General features: G+C 44.2%; 1 protein-coding gene across 11 annotated transcripts in view; it reads left to right on the top strand.

Moving 5' to 3' along the window:
- Positions 1–15112, top strand: part of baiap2b (BAR/IMD domain containing adaptor protein 2b) — a 100649-nt gene that overhangs the window by 46453 nt on the left and 39084 nt on the right. For all 11 annotated transcript variants that reach the window (XM_050059388.1, XM_050059387.1, XM_050059386.1 and 8 more), the window contains 2 exons: positions 11928–11989; positions 14312–14383. In XM_050059388.1, the coding sequence (XP_049915345.1) occupies positions 11928–11989; positions 14312–14383 (134 nt within the window). The remainder of the gene's footprint in view (positions 1–11927; positions 11990–14311; positions 14384–15112) is intronic.

Genomic DNA, 15112 nt, shown 5'->3' with positions numbered 1-15112 from the left:
AGGCGGCACAGCTGGGTGGAGGCAGCAGGAGCGGAGCTGGAAACAGGGAGATGAAAGTAATAATAACGAGTCATAAACAAGGAGAGCGAAGCAGCGACACGCCATCATATTATCTGCCATCTCTCAGGGAGAGTCCTCCCTAATATTAGTTATTGTTTTCTTCCTGCGTCTGGTGTGAAGTCTCTCAGTTTGAGGAGAAAGTGGCGACCTCACCGTGACCCTCGTTTCTCTGAGCCAGCACAGGCTGAATTTCCCTCGAGCTTCAACCCCAATCTGAATTCAGCCGGCGTTCGCTCTGCGTACAGGGAAACTGCAGCGAGAGCACTGTTCCCCCTCCGCCTTGTCATCTCACCATCTGTAATAGTTGTCCCACTCCCACACACATTATCCTACAGGGGACGCTTTCTGCCCGTGTCCAACCTTAAAGAGATGGATTGTTGCGTTTTGACTCATCAGCGGATGACGCGTCTGCGAACAGAGTCCGACCTAAGGGATCTGACTGGAGTTTAGAATTAATTGAGTTATATAAGAGCGAAGGAGCGCTGCTGTTCTGTCAGACGACATGATTGAGTCATTTCAGTGCAGAGTTTCTTTTCGTCTGCGAAGAACACCAATGTTTCTGTTTCTCTACGGGGGCAGAGGTGACCGTGAGACAGGGGCACCTTGATCCTGTGCAGGCTCAGGACTCACTGATGCTCAACGTTAGATACAGAGACGGACGGAGCTTCCTGTCTGTACTCTGCGTTCATTTTGTCTGTATTTGAGCAGGTTTCCTGAAAGCTTGCAGATATAAACGGAGCAGATCGTGGAGGCAGCGTAGCAGTTGAAGCGAGATACGACTGTAGGAGAAGACGAAGACATTAAGATAATGTCAGAACCAAACGAATCAATAAAATAGTTGAAAGAATTCTCCGTCCACATGTCAGGATGTTTCTAATGACCTCACAGACCACCGCCATCAACAACGCTGCCTCTATTTGAAAGTCCAATATTACAACCTCCCCCACCGCCGCCTCGTTTGTTGTTGTGTGAAACTTTTACTCAGTTCAAGTTATACATCATTAAGGGGGCGGGGCCTCTTTGAGTGACAGGCTGTCCTCAGCTTCTCAGTCAGATGCATGCCTCGCTCCTCCACAGCTCCACCCTCTCGCCAAATATGGTCACTTCTGGCTCTAAGAAAAACGAAGGTGGCGACGGCTGAAATGCCGAACTTGAGTTTGAAAATGCACGCCAACAGGAAGTGCGCCAGGCTTTGGAGACAGTTTTCATACTAGCCACATGTAGTGGCAGTTTCCTGGGTCCGTCATGTGATGTCACTGGGCCCCGCAAGATTATTTCCCATTGACATACATCGAGAAAGAGACGTCTGTAAATCAGTGGATGGATTTTTTTTTAGTGTCACAGCCCTCTGCGATTTGCTTCACCATCAAGACTGAACCCATTCAGTCCAAAAACATTTTTAAAGTCTATAAGAGCTGAGAGACTGAATTATAGGCCGACTGGTTTCACTCCTGCTGCTGTGAGCTCTAGTTTTCGGTCTCTTTGTCACCCAGCCTGTTTCATATTTTAACTTTCATCGAGGGTCAACTTTCTATCTAATTATCAAAACCCAAGTGACGGTGTCAGATGGGAGACGAAGCTCTCCTTCGTCTGCCTGCGTCATCCGAACAGCTCCACTGTACCAATTTAGCTTTCCTCGACAGTTTGTGGCCTTTAGAAAGTCCTTGTCCCAGAGTCACCTCAGGAGGTGATGAAGAAACCACACAGAGGAAGGAGGAAGGCGAGACGGAGAGCGATGTGTTCCCGCCTCATTAGCAGCCTTCAGACAAATCACACAGGGCCGAGTACCGCCACTCTGAATGGTACTTCACTTTAACCCCCCCCCCACCTGTCTGCTGCCTTTGTCTCATGTCTCCGTCCTGACTGTCACATTCGTCCACACTGTGAGACAGACGCTGCTGGTGTCTCTGATCGGGGACGGACTGAGTCGTGTTTGACAGAGCAGACGAGCGTAATCGTCTGTTAATGTGCCTTTAATAACCTGTCGGACCAGTGAACGTCCTTGAGGTGTCGCATTGTCCTTCATGTTGGGATTCAGCCAAATGGTGACTTAATGATGCTGATAGTAATGTGAGGTACACACACACACACACACACACACACACACACAGTAGTGGATGGACGACAGATTGTCAGAGTGTTTTGGATCTTTTGGGATTCACGGTTTATAGAATTAATAACTGAACATCGAACCTCTCGTCGGCTCCTCGTTCACTGGTTGTCACCGAGCTGTGAAGCTGTCAGTTTTTTTTCTTGTCTTACAGGTGATTTATATCAACCCAATTACCAGGAGACATGTCAGCATTGTATGTTCCTGCAAACACGGATACGTTACACAGAAGCCACTCGGTTATGGTTCGGAAAAGGCTTAAATACCCGCCAGTAAACACCACAATGTCTCTGTGAAAAACAACCGTAGCGATGCTCTTCATGGCACCATCCACGCTGGAAAAGCAGCGATGACTCGCTAACAAACAACCTGTTTCATTGTTTGCTGGTGTTGAACAGCGGCTCAGCAGGTGTCTCTCAGGTGTCACACCGTCCACCATCGACTCCACCTCCCGATGTCAGTCAGCTCAGATACGACATTGGTATATATAAAAGGTACAAATGTAACGTCTGTGTGGTTTGCAGACACGTACAGTGCCAACATTTTCCTCTGGAGACCTGACTGTGTAGATCACGTCTGTGTTTTTTCCGACAGCGACGGACCAGGTGATGGGACACTTAAAGAAAACAGTTAAAAAATGTCTTGTTGTTTTCCTGCTGTGCGACCCAATTAGAAGCCAGAAATGATGAGTTGGGGTCATATTGACCGGCTGAGGTCAGTGTGTGTTTGTCAGAACAGTAAAAGCCTTCAGATTTTATCTCTACTTCCCTTCATGTCCTCCGTCCCTCCAGCTTGTGTCTCCGATGATGCAGCCTGTAATGATTATGAATCGTTGGTCAGTGCCATCGATCTTCTGCAGCCTGATTCCTTTTAAAAAGGATCCATTTTGCATTTCATTAGGAGCACAGATATCAAACAGAGCCCAGCTCTGACGTGTTTACACGTGTGTTATCAGATTACAGGGATTAGTGCTGTTGTCATTCATAACTACATGATGACAGCGTGGTTATTAACATGTGAGCCTGTGTGTGACTGCCAGCAGGCTGCAGGATTATGTTCTGGACTGCAGATGTACAAAATGTTGATAAATTGGAGTCTGTCGTCAAGTAGCTGCTTAAAATGTGAATACTAATGAGGAGTTGTGTTTAGCTGGAGTGGGGCTGTGTGTCCTCGGGTGTGTTTAGGGGAATGAAAGACCCAGAGGAGCACAACAATAACTGCGTCAATCATGCAGCTTTCAGGAGGACAAATCTCCCTGCAGCACCTTGTGCTCCCTCGACTGCAGCTCTCTGGGGATTAGAGCTGCTGTGTTTGCTTTCAGGCTCCTTTAATAGAGTCCCTGCAGAGAAAACACCTTCCTCCATGTGGCCCTTCTCTGCGCTCCGCTCCCTGCACCTCTGCTGAGCCCATGAGTCATCCTGGACGCAGAGCGGCCGGGGTAATAAACCCAGATGTGAGCTCTGCCCTGGGGTTAACCACGCTGAGTGATGGACCTGTTCCTGCCCTGCAGTCACAGCTGCTCAACACACCAGCAGGCTCTCAGCCAATCAGCAACTTCCGGGGCTGAAACATGAGGCCGAAACCTGCAGTTCCTCTAATGACCACCTGAGGCTGGCTCCAACAGCGAGTCCGTCCCCACAGACCTCCGTGTTAACATGTAGAAATCAACATGTTTACAGCCTGTCTGGTCTCTGGAGATCATTTCAACATTTTTATATGACTCACCTGTTTACATTTTATTAAGGCTTAAAGTTACACATCATTAAGGGGGCGGGGCCTCTGTGAGTGACACCCCTCACTCCTCCACAGCTCCACCCTCTCGCTCAAATATAGTCACCTCTGGCTCCAAAAAACAAGATGGTGGTGGCTGAGATGCTGAAGTTGAAGTTTGAAAACGCAGGCCTTCAGGAAGTGCGCCGGGCTTTGGAGCCAATTTAGGTAGTGGTCAAACAGGTCATTGTTTTCATGATGCTGTTCTAAATCCATCGGAAATTAAAAAAACAACAACTAATAGTTAGATCGAAGACTTCTTTTGCATTCTCACGTTGTCCGCTTGTTACGATGTCAGTAAGTTATGCTGTAAGCCTCCAAACGGCGGTGAAAATGTGCCGTGGCACCAGAGACGTAGGTCGATAGGAACATGTTGTATATTTTTTTACATTTATGACATAATTTTATTACATTTATCAAATATTATGGTTTATTGAGTCACAGAACCTTTTAGCTTTCAGGTCGTACAGATTTTAGGGTTATGAAAAACCAAAAAATACTGATGTAGGCACGGAGGAAATATTTCTACTGCAGATGAAACTGTCATAACAGCTTTTCAAATAACTTCTGGAGTGTTAAGAAATATTTTAATCATGTTCCTATAGTTAGATACTTTTGGATACTTTTTTTATGCTCGATTGTCTCACATAACCTTTTGGCTCAGGTTGTTTGAAGATACTCCAGGAAATGACATCACATTAAACGCTGGTCGCTGTTTGACAGCTGAGTTTTTAGTGTTTAAAGAAGGTTTTTATTTTACAGAATGAATTTTACTCCACTTTAGTTTGGCAGATACACCGACCATAATTCTCTAATGTGATTCTGAGCCATGTTTTTGAAGCTGTTTTTAGGTCTTTACCTAATTTCACCCCACGTGTGCAGTAAAGCTCTGAATCTGAGTATTAGACAAACAATAACAAGCCTTTTTTAAATTAATTGGGTCGGGTGTTTTGCTAGTTTTCCAGACGATGCAGCTCTTAATTAAAATCTGCGTCTAGTTTCTGTTTGTAGACGCTGGAGTGGAGCAGAAAGACTCCTGCTGACTGTCAGCTGCAGAGGCAAACATCAGGTTTTGTGTCCAGCTCGTGGTCGTAGGAAACTTCACTCTCTGTCTGAGAGAGTCTTTGGTTAGTGTTGTCTTTAATTGACGAGGACTCGTGCACGCTGGTGCGGACAACAACGTGCCCCCCTTCTCTAAGCCTCCAGTGTTGTGATCTGCTCTGATTATCAGTAAGCAGCTTAGCTCTGCCGGGTAGAAGTCCACTCTTTCACAACGCTAGGTGGAGATTTTTTGGGATTTATTTGGGTGCAATGAAACAAGAACATCCAGGAATTTGGGGATCTTCCAGATAAACTCATTTGTTTCGAACAAAGTGGTTCAGACCTGCTTTCTGAGACCTGCTGGCTGCTTACAGCAGTTTATAACCTCCTGTTTTTCTAATAAGACCCATGTCGACACCATCCAGAATTATCCTTGAGAAACATTTTATTTGGCTGCAGCAGGTGGAGTCAGGGTGACCTCTGATTGACCATCTGCTCTCCTGAGCTGTTCTGTAGCTGATCTCTGACCTGCTGAGAGAGAAGAGCCCACAGGGATCGATGAAGAAGAGCCTTAATTAGACGATAGACGAACACATTTGTTATAAAAGGCAGAAATAATGAGCAAAGCCAGCACAATGTGAGGCGTTAATCCTCCGGCTGTATTTCATTCCCAGCTGAGCGGTTTCACGTTGGCAGAGCAGCAGCGAGGAAGAGGAGGAAAGATGGAGGGAGGATGATGATGAGTCTCACACTGTAAGGTTACAAAGAGGAAGACTCTGATCTGTCAGCGTTACTGTGTGTGTTTGAGTAAAGGACGAAGGCGTGGTTTCAGCTGTGGAGCGACTAGAGCTGCAGCTACTGATGAAATATTTGACAGATTAATCGGATACTTTTCTTTATCAAAGAGCAACAGTAAATATGCAAATCAGAAAATAAGATGTCTTAAATTAAGAACTTACTGGTTTTAACTGCTAGAACTGTGAAAATAATTAAGCTCCATCTACGACTGACAACACCTGATATTTAGCTTTTCTGGGGGTGTTTTATTTAATTTGCTTTTAACGTTACTGCCCATGGTGCAATGACACAGAGCTGGTTGAAAATTGGCAAACTCAGACATAATGCATTATTTACAAGATTTCATCTGAATGAGCATATTGATTTATTTATTATGTTTACTAGTCCATACCCATTGGTAGCTTTGTCACCTTCTACCTATGCCAATCCTCAATGCCTATGTGCAGTTTCACATAGATTGACCACGTCAGTGAGTAGAAAAACATGGGACACACACACAGACAGAGTTTTCCTCATTATACAGTAAGATGTAAGGGAAACTTTGCAGATTAACAATGTTTGGCTTCCCTTTTTTTTTTTTTTTTTTTTTGTTAATTTTATTTAACAGGGACCATGTGTTATAAACATTAATCTCGAATCACAAGAAGAGATGCATAACACCAGATTTAGTTGACAGCTAGTTTCCATCTGCGGTCCCCACATAAAATAACAAATAACAAAAAAAACAACAAGTCATATCCCCCCAACTAAAGCGGTTATGGCATATAAACCTCCATTTATACACATATAAATACCCACACACTTTGTGCTTCCTGGAGCTTCTTGCTCATCTGCTCATCTGCTTGTGGTTGTCCCCAGTTTTCCCACTATTTGGTGGACTTTTGCCACCAGATAAGTGGAGACCTCCAGCTGCTGGCAGCCTGGAGAGAGGCTGAGTGTTATTCATCATTCTGCCCATGTTGCAACAACACAGAGCAGGTTGAAAATCGGCATAATTAGCCACAATTTGTGAACATTCATAATGAGCCTTCATCTCAACAAGCAGTTATAGCGATTTATGTGAATGCTAATGTTAAGGTTACCTTTGATCCGCTCTGTAAACTGGATGCTCTCAGTTTAGATGCTGAAGCTTTGACACTGAGCTGTAGTGGAGGAACAGAGTGGACCCACAGGGAGGCACCTCAGGAACTGTAGTTTGGTTTCGATTCATCTTTAAATGATCCCAAACTACTGAGACTCCCTGTCGTTTTCTGTCTTCTCTCCTCACTGCTTTTTTCTCTCTTTCATCATTTTGTAATCGGCAAAATCAAATCACGTCTTCTGTTTTGAGGTGGAGCGTTGTGCCACAGTGATAATGATCCATGGGAAACACAGTGTGCTGAATTAAACGAAGCGAACCACCGTAAACCTGCTGTTCATACATTTATAGCTGTTCAACAACTCTGACTGTATTATGATATATCGATAAACACCGTTGGAGAGATATAGAACTCCATATACCATGGTAAAAGATTTTGGCCCCCACCCCTGGCAGAGAGGAAATATAGATTAGAGAGGACTAAAATGATAACAGGACTAAATAAATAAACAGTCCAGTGTAACGACCTCTGATCATCTGTCATTTCCTCTGAACTAAAATCCTCTCTGGAACGTGTGTTTGTAAAGTGCAGTTTTCTGATCTCCCTCCGGCTGCGATCAACATCTGTGTGTGTGTGTGTGTGTGTGTGTGTGTGTGTGTGTGTGGTGTGTGTGTGTGTGTGTGTGTGTGTGTGTGTGTGTGTGGTGCTCCAGTAGCTTGTCGATGGCCGGTGGCTGTTTATTAATGGATGGGATGGAGTGTGTGTTGGGCGCCCTCCAAGAATCAAAGGAGAAATTGAAAGTACACGGCGGTGCATTTATCTGCCTCGCTGCTCCTGATGCCCCGTCCTGCGGCACTCAAACACTTCCACAGTGTTCGAGCTGCTACTGCATTTTCATAAGCAGATGGGTGGCGGGCGGGCAGGCGGGCAGGCAGTGGGGGGGGGGGGGGCTGTAAAGTGGGATGGTGTTTTGGAGACGAGAGCGTTGTGTTAAACTCTGGACAAAAACGTGTTTCTTTGTGGTGTCAGGGCACAGGTCAGAATGTTATTTATACAGACGTGTATTTACTACACAGCCGTGGTGGAAGAAACACTCGCAAGCTAAAACGAAGCGACTGTTAGCAGTGAAATATATTAAAATATTCAAAGAGTGCTGATGGTGAATGTAGAGACCTCAGACTGTAAAAGGTCCTGGAGTTTGGCATTTTGGCTGTTGCCATCTTGGATTTTTGGAGCCAGAAGTGACCATATAAGGATGATAGAGTGCAGCTAACACTAATGCTAGCTGCTAGCTTGGTTAGCACAGCGCATTAACAGCTAAACCAAACTAAAAGTATTAAAACAAAACGGACTGACCAGAAAAACTGAACATGCGACTCTTAAAGGGAAATTTCGGTTTATTTCAACCTGTCTCCTATCGTCCTAAATTTGTTTCAAGTGACTAGTGACATAAAAATAATAGTTAGCATGTTAGCCGTTAGCCTAGATACAGCCAGGGCGCATAGTAGTGTCAGACCTGTTAAAACGTAAGTGAATGGGCATACTTCAAGTGCAAAGTTAGTCCACTAAACAAGTTTTTTTTCCACAAAGACTGATCGGGACTGATTCCTTGTTTACTCCCGTCAGCGCAGAGGTCACGTGACCGCGGCCTTTCAAATGACGTGTGCAAATTACTGGCTCATGATTACGTGAGATATGTTCACATTCTGGTGCATTAGTTTTCAACTTTGTGAATCTGGGGTTCCGCCATGGTTAGGTTACCTGACTAACGCTGTTGCCATGGTAGCGGCTCATCAAGAAACAACATCCACCTGTCACTCAGGTTGTTGTTGTGTTTTTAGCTCCGAGTACAGTGGACCGCAGCTTTCTGACCAAACGTGAAAACATGACGAGGAAAAGACAGAATCAAAGATAAAAGCAGAGACGCATCATCTGACACTGTTTAATGTGAAAGGTCAGAGTTTGGGAACTTCAGCCGTCACATAAATGTCGATGTTCAAGTAGCAGCACCTCAAAGTTCAGTCCAGTACTTAAGTAAATATGCACTCATGTCCGCCCCACCTGCTGCTCTGACCTTTCCTAAATCCCTCCTACTTCACCTGAGTCTCGTCAGCATGAACGCAGCACTTCCATTAAGCCCATTAATCCCCTTCAGACAGCCCACTCTCACAGTGTCTCCTCTGACTGTCCACCGTCCACTGTCCACAGGTCCACCGACACTCACTCACCTCTGATGTCAGCTCCCTGTCCATCAGCCACGAGGCCGATGAGTTAATTGGATTGTAGATGTGTTACAGATGTATTATAGATGTGTTATCGACAAAGTGGCGCCTGGTTTATATACAGAGCACTATCACGTCCTGATGTTGGTAGAAATGCAGTACATTTATATTGTGTTTTATAAAATGTTTCTAGGTTTAATCAGCTCTTGTGTTCTTAAGTGTCATAAACATCAATTTTGATTCGTGTTTTAGCGTATATGTAATTTTATTAGTATTATATTAACTTATAGTTACCAGATTGAGTGTTACTCAGCACCGATATTTGAGGCAGATTTTGCTACGTGCCCTTATAGAACGACTCGCATGATATTCTACAAATTAGCGCCCCAGGAATGACGTCACATCCCTAACATATTTAGTAAGTAGTAATTAACGTAAAGTTAAAGATGTTAGGTTTAGGAATGTACCTCAAAATGACTCCCGTCAGCTCATTGGTCACGTTATCACAGCCTTTCAAAATTTTTGGGATACGTACGAATCAGGGTGCATTACTTTTCGTAGGAAAACGTACAAACAGCCTGGTAAACGTAACCAAACATTTTTCATAGTTTGTTTTTAAGAAAGAATCGTGACCGAGTTATGTCCCATTTATTTTACCCTGTCAGAACAGACAGCGCCCCCTGCTGGGCAGAAGTTAAAATGACTTTAGCCTCCTGACACCTGAACTGCTGCTTGGTGTGTATTTTTAATTTCTCCAAGCTGTTTGCGATCAGTTGAATCGGATCAGTATAAGAAACTAAACATTGTCTTTGTACAGGAAGTAGTTGTGGAAAAAAATAATATGTCCTCATATGTGGACAGTAGGTTTTATTTAATGGTCACATGAATGTAAGTATGAAACTGTTTATTTCAATGCCAGAACATGATTGGGCAAAAAAGTCCCAGTGTCCTCAAACGAGACAATAAAAATGTCCCAGTGTCCTCAAACAAGAGGATACAAATGTCCCAGTTCCAGTGTCCTCAAACGAGACGATAACAATGTCCAAGTGTCCTCAAACGAGACAATAACAGTGTCCTAAAACGAGACAATAACAGTGTCCTCAAACAAGACAGTATTAAAGCCCCAACGTCCTCAAACGAGACATTAATAAAGTCTGAATGTCCTCAAACGAGATGATAATAGAGTCCTCAAACGAGACAATAACAGTGTCCTCAAACGAGAGGATAAAAATGTCCCAGTTCCAGTGTCCTCAAACAAGACGATAAAAATGTCCAAGTGTCCTCAAACGAGACAATAACAGTGTCCTCAAACGAGAGGATAAAAATGTCCCAGTTTTCTCAATTGAGACAGCGATGAAGTCCCAGTGTCCTCAAACGAGACAATAACAGTGTCCTCAAACAAGACAATAATAAAGTCCCAGTGTCCTCAAACAAAACATTAATAAAGTCTGAATGTCCTCAAACGAGACAATAACAGTGTCCTCAAACGAGAGGATAAAAATGTCCCAATTTTCTCAATTGAGACGATGAAGTCCCAGTGTCCTCAAATGAGACATTAATAAACGAATACTTTCTAATTTACAGTGTCTTAACATCTTATTGATAATCATAAATAAACAAGCTTCAGCCACAACATGAGATCAGATTTTGGACCTTGTCCACTTTTGTCTCGGAATCGGCTGCAGACTGAGTTGGCAGAGACGGCCGCCATCTTGTTTTTACATGGATTAGCATATTGTACAAAAAAGTGTCCACGAACGAGGACAACAGGTCTGAGTGAGGCAGAATGAAGCATAAGGAGCAGCAAACCCAGAACATGATGTCGTATCCTTTGCTTTCTTGATTCTTATTGGCTAATATAAACAGTATGAAGTCGACGTGTTGGTCGGACTCGGTACGCGTCTTTGTCGCGGCTTTTTAATGATGAAATCGGAGGCATCTCTGTCAGTAATGAGTGTTTACGTCGTTCTGATGTAAACACAAAAGTTCCTCTGATGTCGCTGACGTTTTAACTAAGCTGAACCCGAAACGTGCGGCGTGATGACATCACAGACGAGCGCGGTTCTGCAGACAGTGTGTGAACAGGTGGAGGCTCTGACGAACTGCCCGTCTGTGTGTGTTTCTCTGTGTCGTGTGTCTCATTGTTCTCGGGGTAGTTTGATCTGTCGCTGTCTCTCCAGGTCTCTCCCTCTGTTCTTTGCTCAAACTAGATCTTTTTGTTCCTTTTTTTTACAACGCATTGCATATTCAGAGGAGGCAGCATGTAGGTATCTTAAAACGACACGCACCTCCCTGGCTGCATGAATCATCCTTTACTTTTGTCTTTTTCTTTCTTAGCTTTCAACTTCCTCCTGGGTTCTGCTTCTTGGTGTTTCCCCCTGTTCTGTTGTAGCTCAACACCTAATGTGTTAATGCAGAGACAGATTTTCTTTGGTTCTGCTCTTCCTGTGTGTCTCAGCAGTACGATGAGGAACTCTTGGTTTCACACTTTTAGATATTCAGTAGTTTGCTTGATTAGCTCTTTGATTTTTCTCCCCTTATTCTGTCTGTGCTGCATATTTCTGTACCGTTCTTTTAATTTGTCACCTTTTTTAATGAGTCTCGTCTGCTTCGTCAGTTTCATGACAGATGTTTCATCCTGTCCATTGCCTCCTCCTCCTCCTCCTCCTCCTCCTCCTCCTCCCTCGACACCCTCCACCTGTCTCTCATCTGTTCTGTGTGGCTGCATGCTCTGGTGTTTGCACGATGTATGTAGCTCTGGCCGACACTGGGAAGATTTAATATCACTCTTCTCTTCTCTCCCCTCCCTTTGTTTTGTTTATTCTTCTCTTTGTCTCCTCTGTGCAGGGGAGGTGCTCTTTCAGATGGCTGAAGTGCACAGACAGATCCAGATCCAGCTTGAAGAGATGGTGAGCATGTGGTGACGGTGGTGTTGCTAAAATCAGCACTTCTAAAGCCACCAGTCTGGAGCCAAACAGACTGTGGGCCTTTTGCTTTGTAATCTCCACACAGCACGATAGATTTTAATATTTAATACTCATAAAGGCACACTCTCACACACTCTCACACACTCTCACACACTCGTACTGTGCAGGAGTCGTTTAATACCTCCACACCGACATTTAGTTTTCAGGGTGTCCATCTTTCCCAGTCTCGTGAACGTGATATCTCAAGATCGCGTCAAGGGAATTTTCTTAGATTTGGCACAAACGTCCACTTGGACTCTAAAAATGAAATTATTAGAATTTGGTGGTCGAAGGTCAAAGGTCACTGTGACCTCACAAAACATGTTTTTGGCCATAACTCAGGAATTCATTCACTAATTATGACAAAACGTCACACAAATGTCGACCAGGATAAAATGCTGAAGCGAAAAAGTCAAAGGTCAGCTTGACTGTGACATCATCATGTTTTACCGTCATATCTCAGGAACAGAAGGGGAGACATTTGGTCAGATACTGAATTGGTGAACGTGTCGAGTTTGTAACAAACACACTTTATTTTGAAGTGAAGTGAACATGCAGCACAGAGCTTGTGTTTTGAAGTGCTGTTTCCTGCTGTAGAGTGAGTGAATTACAGACAGCTACTTGACAGAGGCAGCAAACTTCCTCGATGAAGTATGACGCTGAATATATTACTGTTTGGACCTTGAACGAATGCCTGAGGAGGAATCTCGAGGCTGTGGCTGCACCAGTTGGGAACCACAGGTATTGATCTTTTCACAGACATGGATGGAAACCATAATGTGAGGTGGTGATTCTAGTTTTCCGCAGGCAGCAGCTTCACGTAACGACGGTTCGTTCACTGATCTGATGTGTGAATTGCAGCCATCACAGACTGAGAACATTTTTCAGGTCACTTCCCAAAGAGATCTTTCTGGATTCGTCCTCAGAGGAAATTGGCCAATTGTGGCGACATTAGCAGAAACATTTAGTCAGCCCAGAGAAGAAATGAGGAGCTTTAATCTTAGTCCTGTAATGGATGTCAGTGATCCAAAGCAGTGTCATTTACAAATTATCTCTTATCCAGAGAGAAAAGTGACGTTAAGCAAAATATTCTCCCAGACTCATAAACTGGTGTGTCCTCTCCGGGCGGTGAACTCAGAGCTCCTCACAGTCTGTGCTCACTTCCTGCTTTGTCAGCCAGTGTCTCCTGCTGATAGTAGTTTGATGAAATATGAATTATAAGAGACAACAGCCCTGTTTATACAGAGGTGGCGCTGTAGAGCCTCTACAAAGTCCCTCTGCTCAGAGGGTTAGGAGCTCCTGGACCTCATTGTTCACTATGTGTGGACATTTTCTGTTCTTCTTCTTCTTCGAGTTAGCCGATAACTGCTAGCAGCTGCTTTTTAAATCTCCTGCAGTTGGTCGCATGTATAACACGTCATCAAAACATCACACCCGTCCCACCCATGGTTAGAATTCCTTCAGTGTTCATTGTTCAGGAGCTGAATTATCCACAGAGGTCTCTTCCTCTCAGAAACAAACTCAGCAGCTGATTTACACCAGGAAGAACTCTGAAGAAAGACATCTCACGTTAAAAAGTCAGTCCCGTTGTGGAGGTGCTGCTGCAGTGGCAAAGATGAAAACACGAATGTCTCTATCTGTCCTGGGCTACAGTAGAAACATGGCGGTGCAACATGTTGATCTCTGTGAAAGAGGACTTGCTCCCTGTGTAGATATAAACGTCGCATTCTGAGGAAATGCAAACACATACGATTTTTACTCTCAGCTGATTATACACTAAAGAAAACAGACTGATTATATTGGATTAAAATCCTCCACAGTGGAGCTTTAAATAACATTTTCAATGTAGAACTTTGGTATCAGGGTATTTTGACACTGTGGTGTTGGTATTTTTATACCTCTGTAAAGGATCTGAATATTTCCTCCACCACTGCAACTGAAGTATTAAATATAGAATATTAAATAGTTAATTATGATTTGTAGTTTCCTTGGTAATATTTCAGCACTGGCTCCACCTGCACACAGAGAGGCACACACACACTAAACATGCAGAGAGACAGCAAGTTGACTTTGGCGTGCTTTTACATACCAGACATCCTCCCATAATCCGTTGGGTGTGACATTTCCGACAGCAAAACAAATCCGTCCCTTGGAGTCATTCTCGCACCACAACACTGCAGCGTCACATTCCTCTGTGAGAAGAGTCCTCTGTGGTCGTCCGCAGAGCCGCAGGACGTTCATTCAGTGTGTTTCTGTGTCTTACAGCTCAAGTCCTTCCACAACGAGCTGCTCACCGAGCTGGAGAAGAAGGTCGAGTTGGACGCACGCTACCTGAACGTGAGATTCACTCTTTGATGTTCTGTAGAAACAGAAAGTCCCTAACCATAACGCTCATATCTGTTCCACCATTCAACACCTTTCAGCCTCTTTTAGTTTACTGTTTTGGTTTTACAGCACATGAGCTGTTTGCTTCAGTCTCATCAACCTCATTTCCAGCAGCAGCAGGCGGCCATTTTAAACCTACGATACACGACCTGCTGAGCACCACACAAGCAGAGTCAAGAGAAGCAGAGTGAAATATCTGGCTGATAAGACCCAGATAATGTCTGAGCACTTTGTGGAGAGCTAAGGGACTGTTCTTTATTCATCAGAGGAGGGGGTGGCTGCAGTGTGACCCTCCCCTGAAGCTCCAAATATTTTTCCTTGACTCTCGCTAAGTGACTGGGGAAAATCCATGATCCCTCCACCATAAATTAGTGATTATATTTTTATATGATTTTTGGAAGTTAACAAAGCCGGTGATCTCAGCAGAGTCATCGACCCCCGCTTCAAATATTAGATTGGCTCTCTGATGAGGAAAAGGAAAAGGTGAGATGAATTGTAGATGAGGTCTCGTGATGAGGCCCGACCTGCGGCATTCCAAGTTATTAATAACATACAGACACGTCCCGTACAATAGTCCACCTTCCACCTTCTCTTCCCTCTTTCTATCACTCTCTCTGTCACACACACAAACACAGCAGCGCTGCTCCCGTTGAAGCTTCAGATATTCGCAGGTAAATACCA

This window comes from Epinephelus moara, chromosome 13, assembly GCF_006386435.1.
Source record: "Epinephelus moara isolate mb chromosome 13, YSFRI_EMoa_1.0, whole genome shotgun sequence".
Taxonomy (NCBI): domain Eukaryota; kingdom Metazoa; phylum Chordata; class Actinopteri; order Perciformes; family Serranidae; genus Epinephelus; species Epinephelus moara.
The sequence above is the reverse complement of the archived record's forward strand: the minus strand, read 5'-3'. Positions and strand labels throughout refer to the sequence as shown.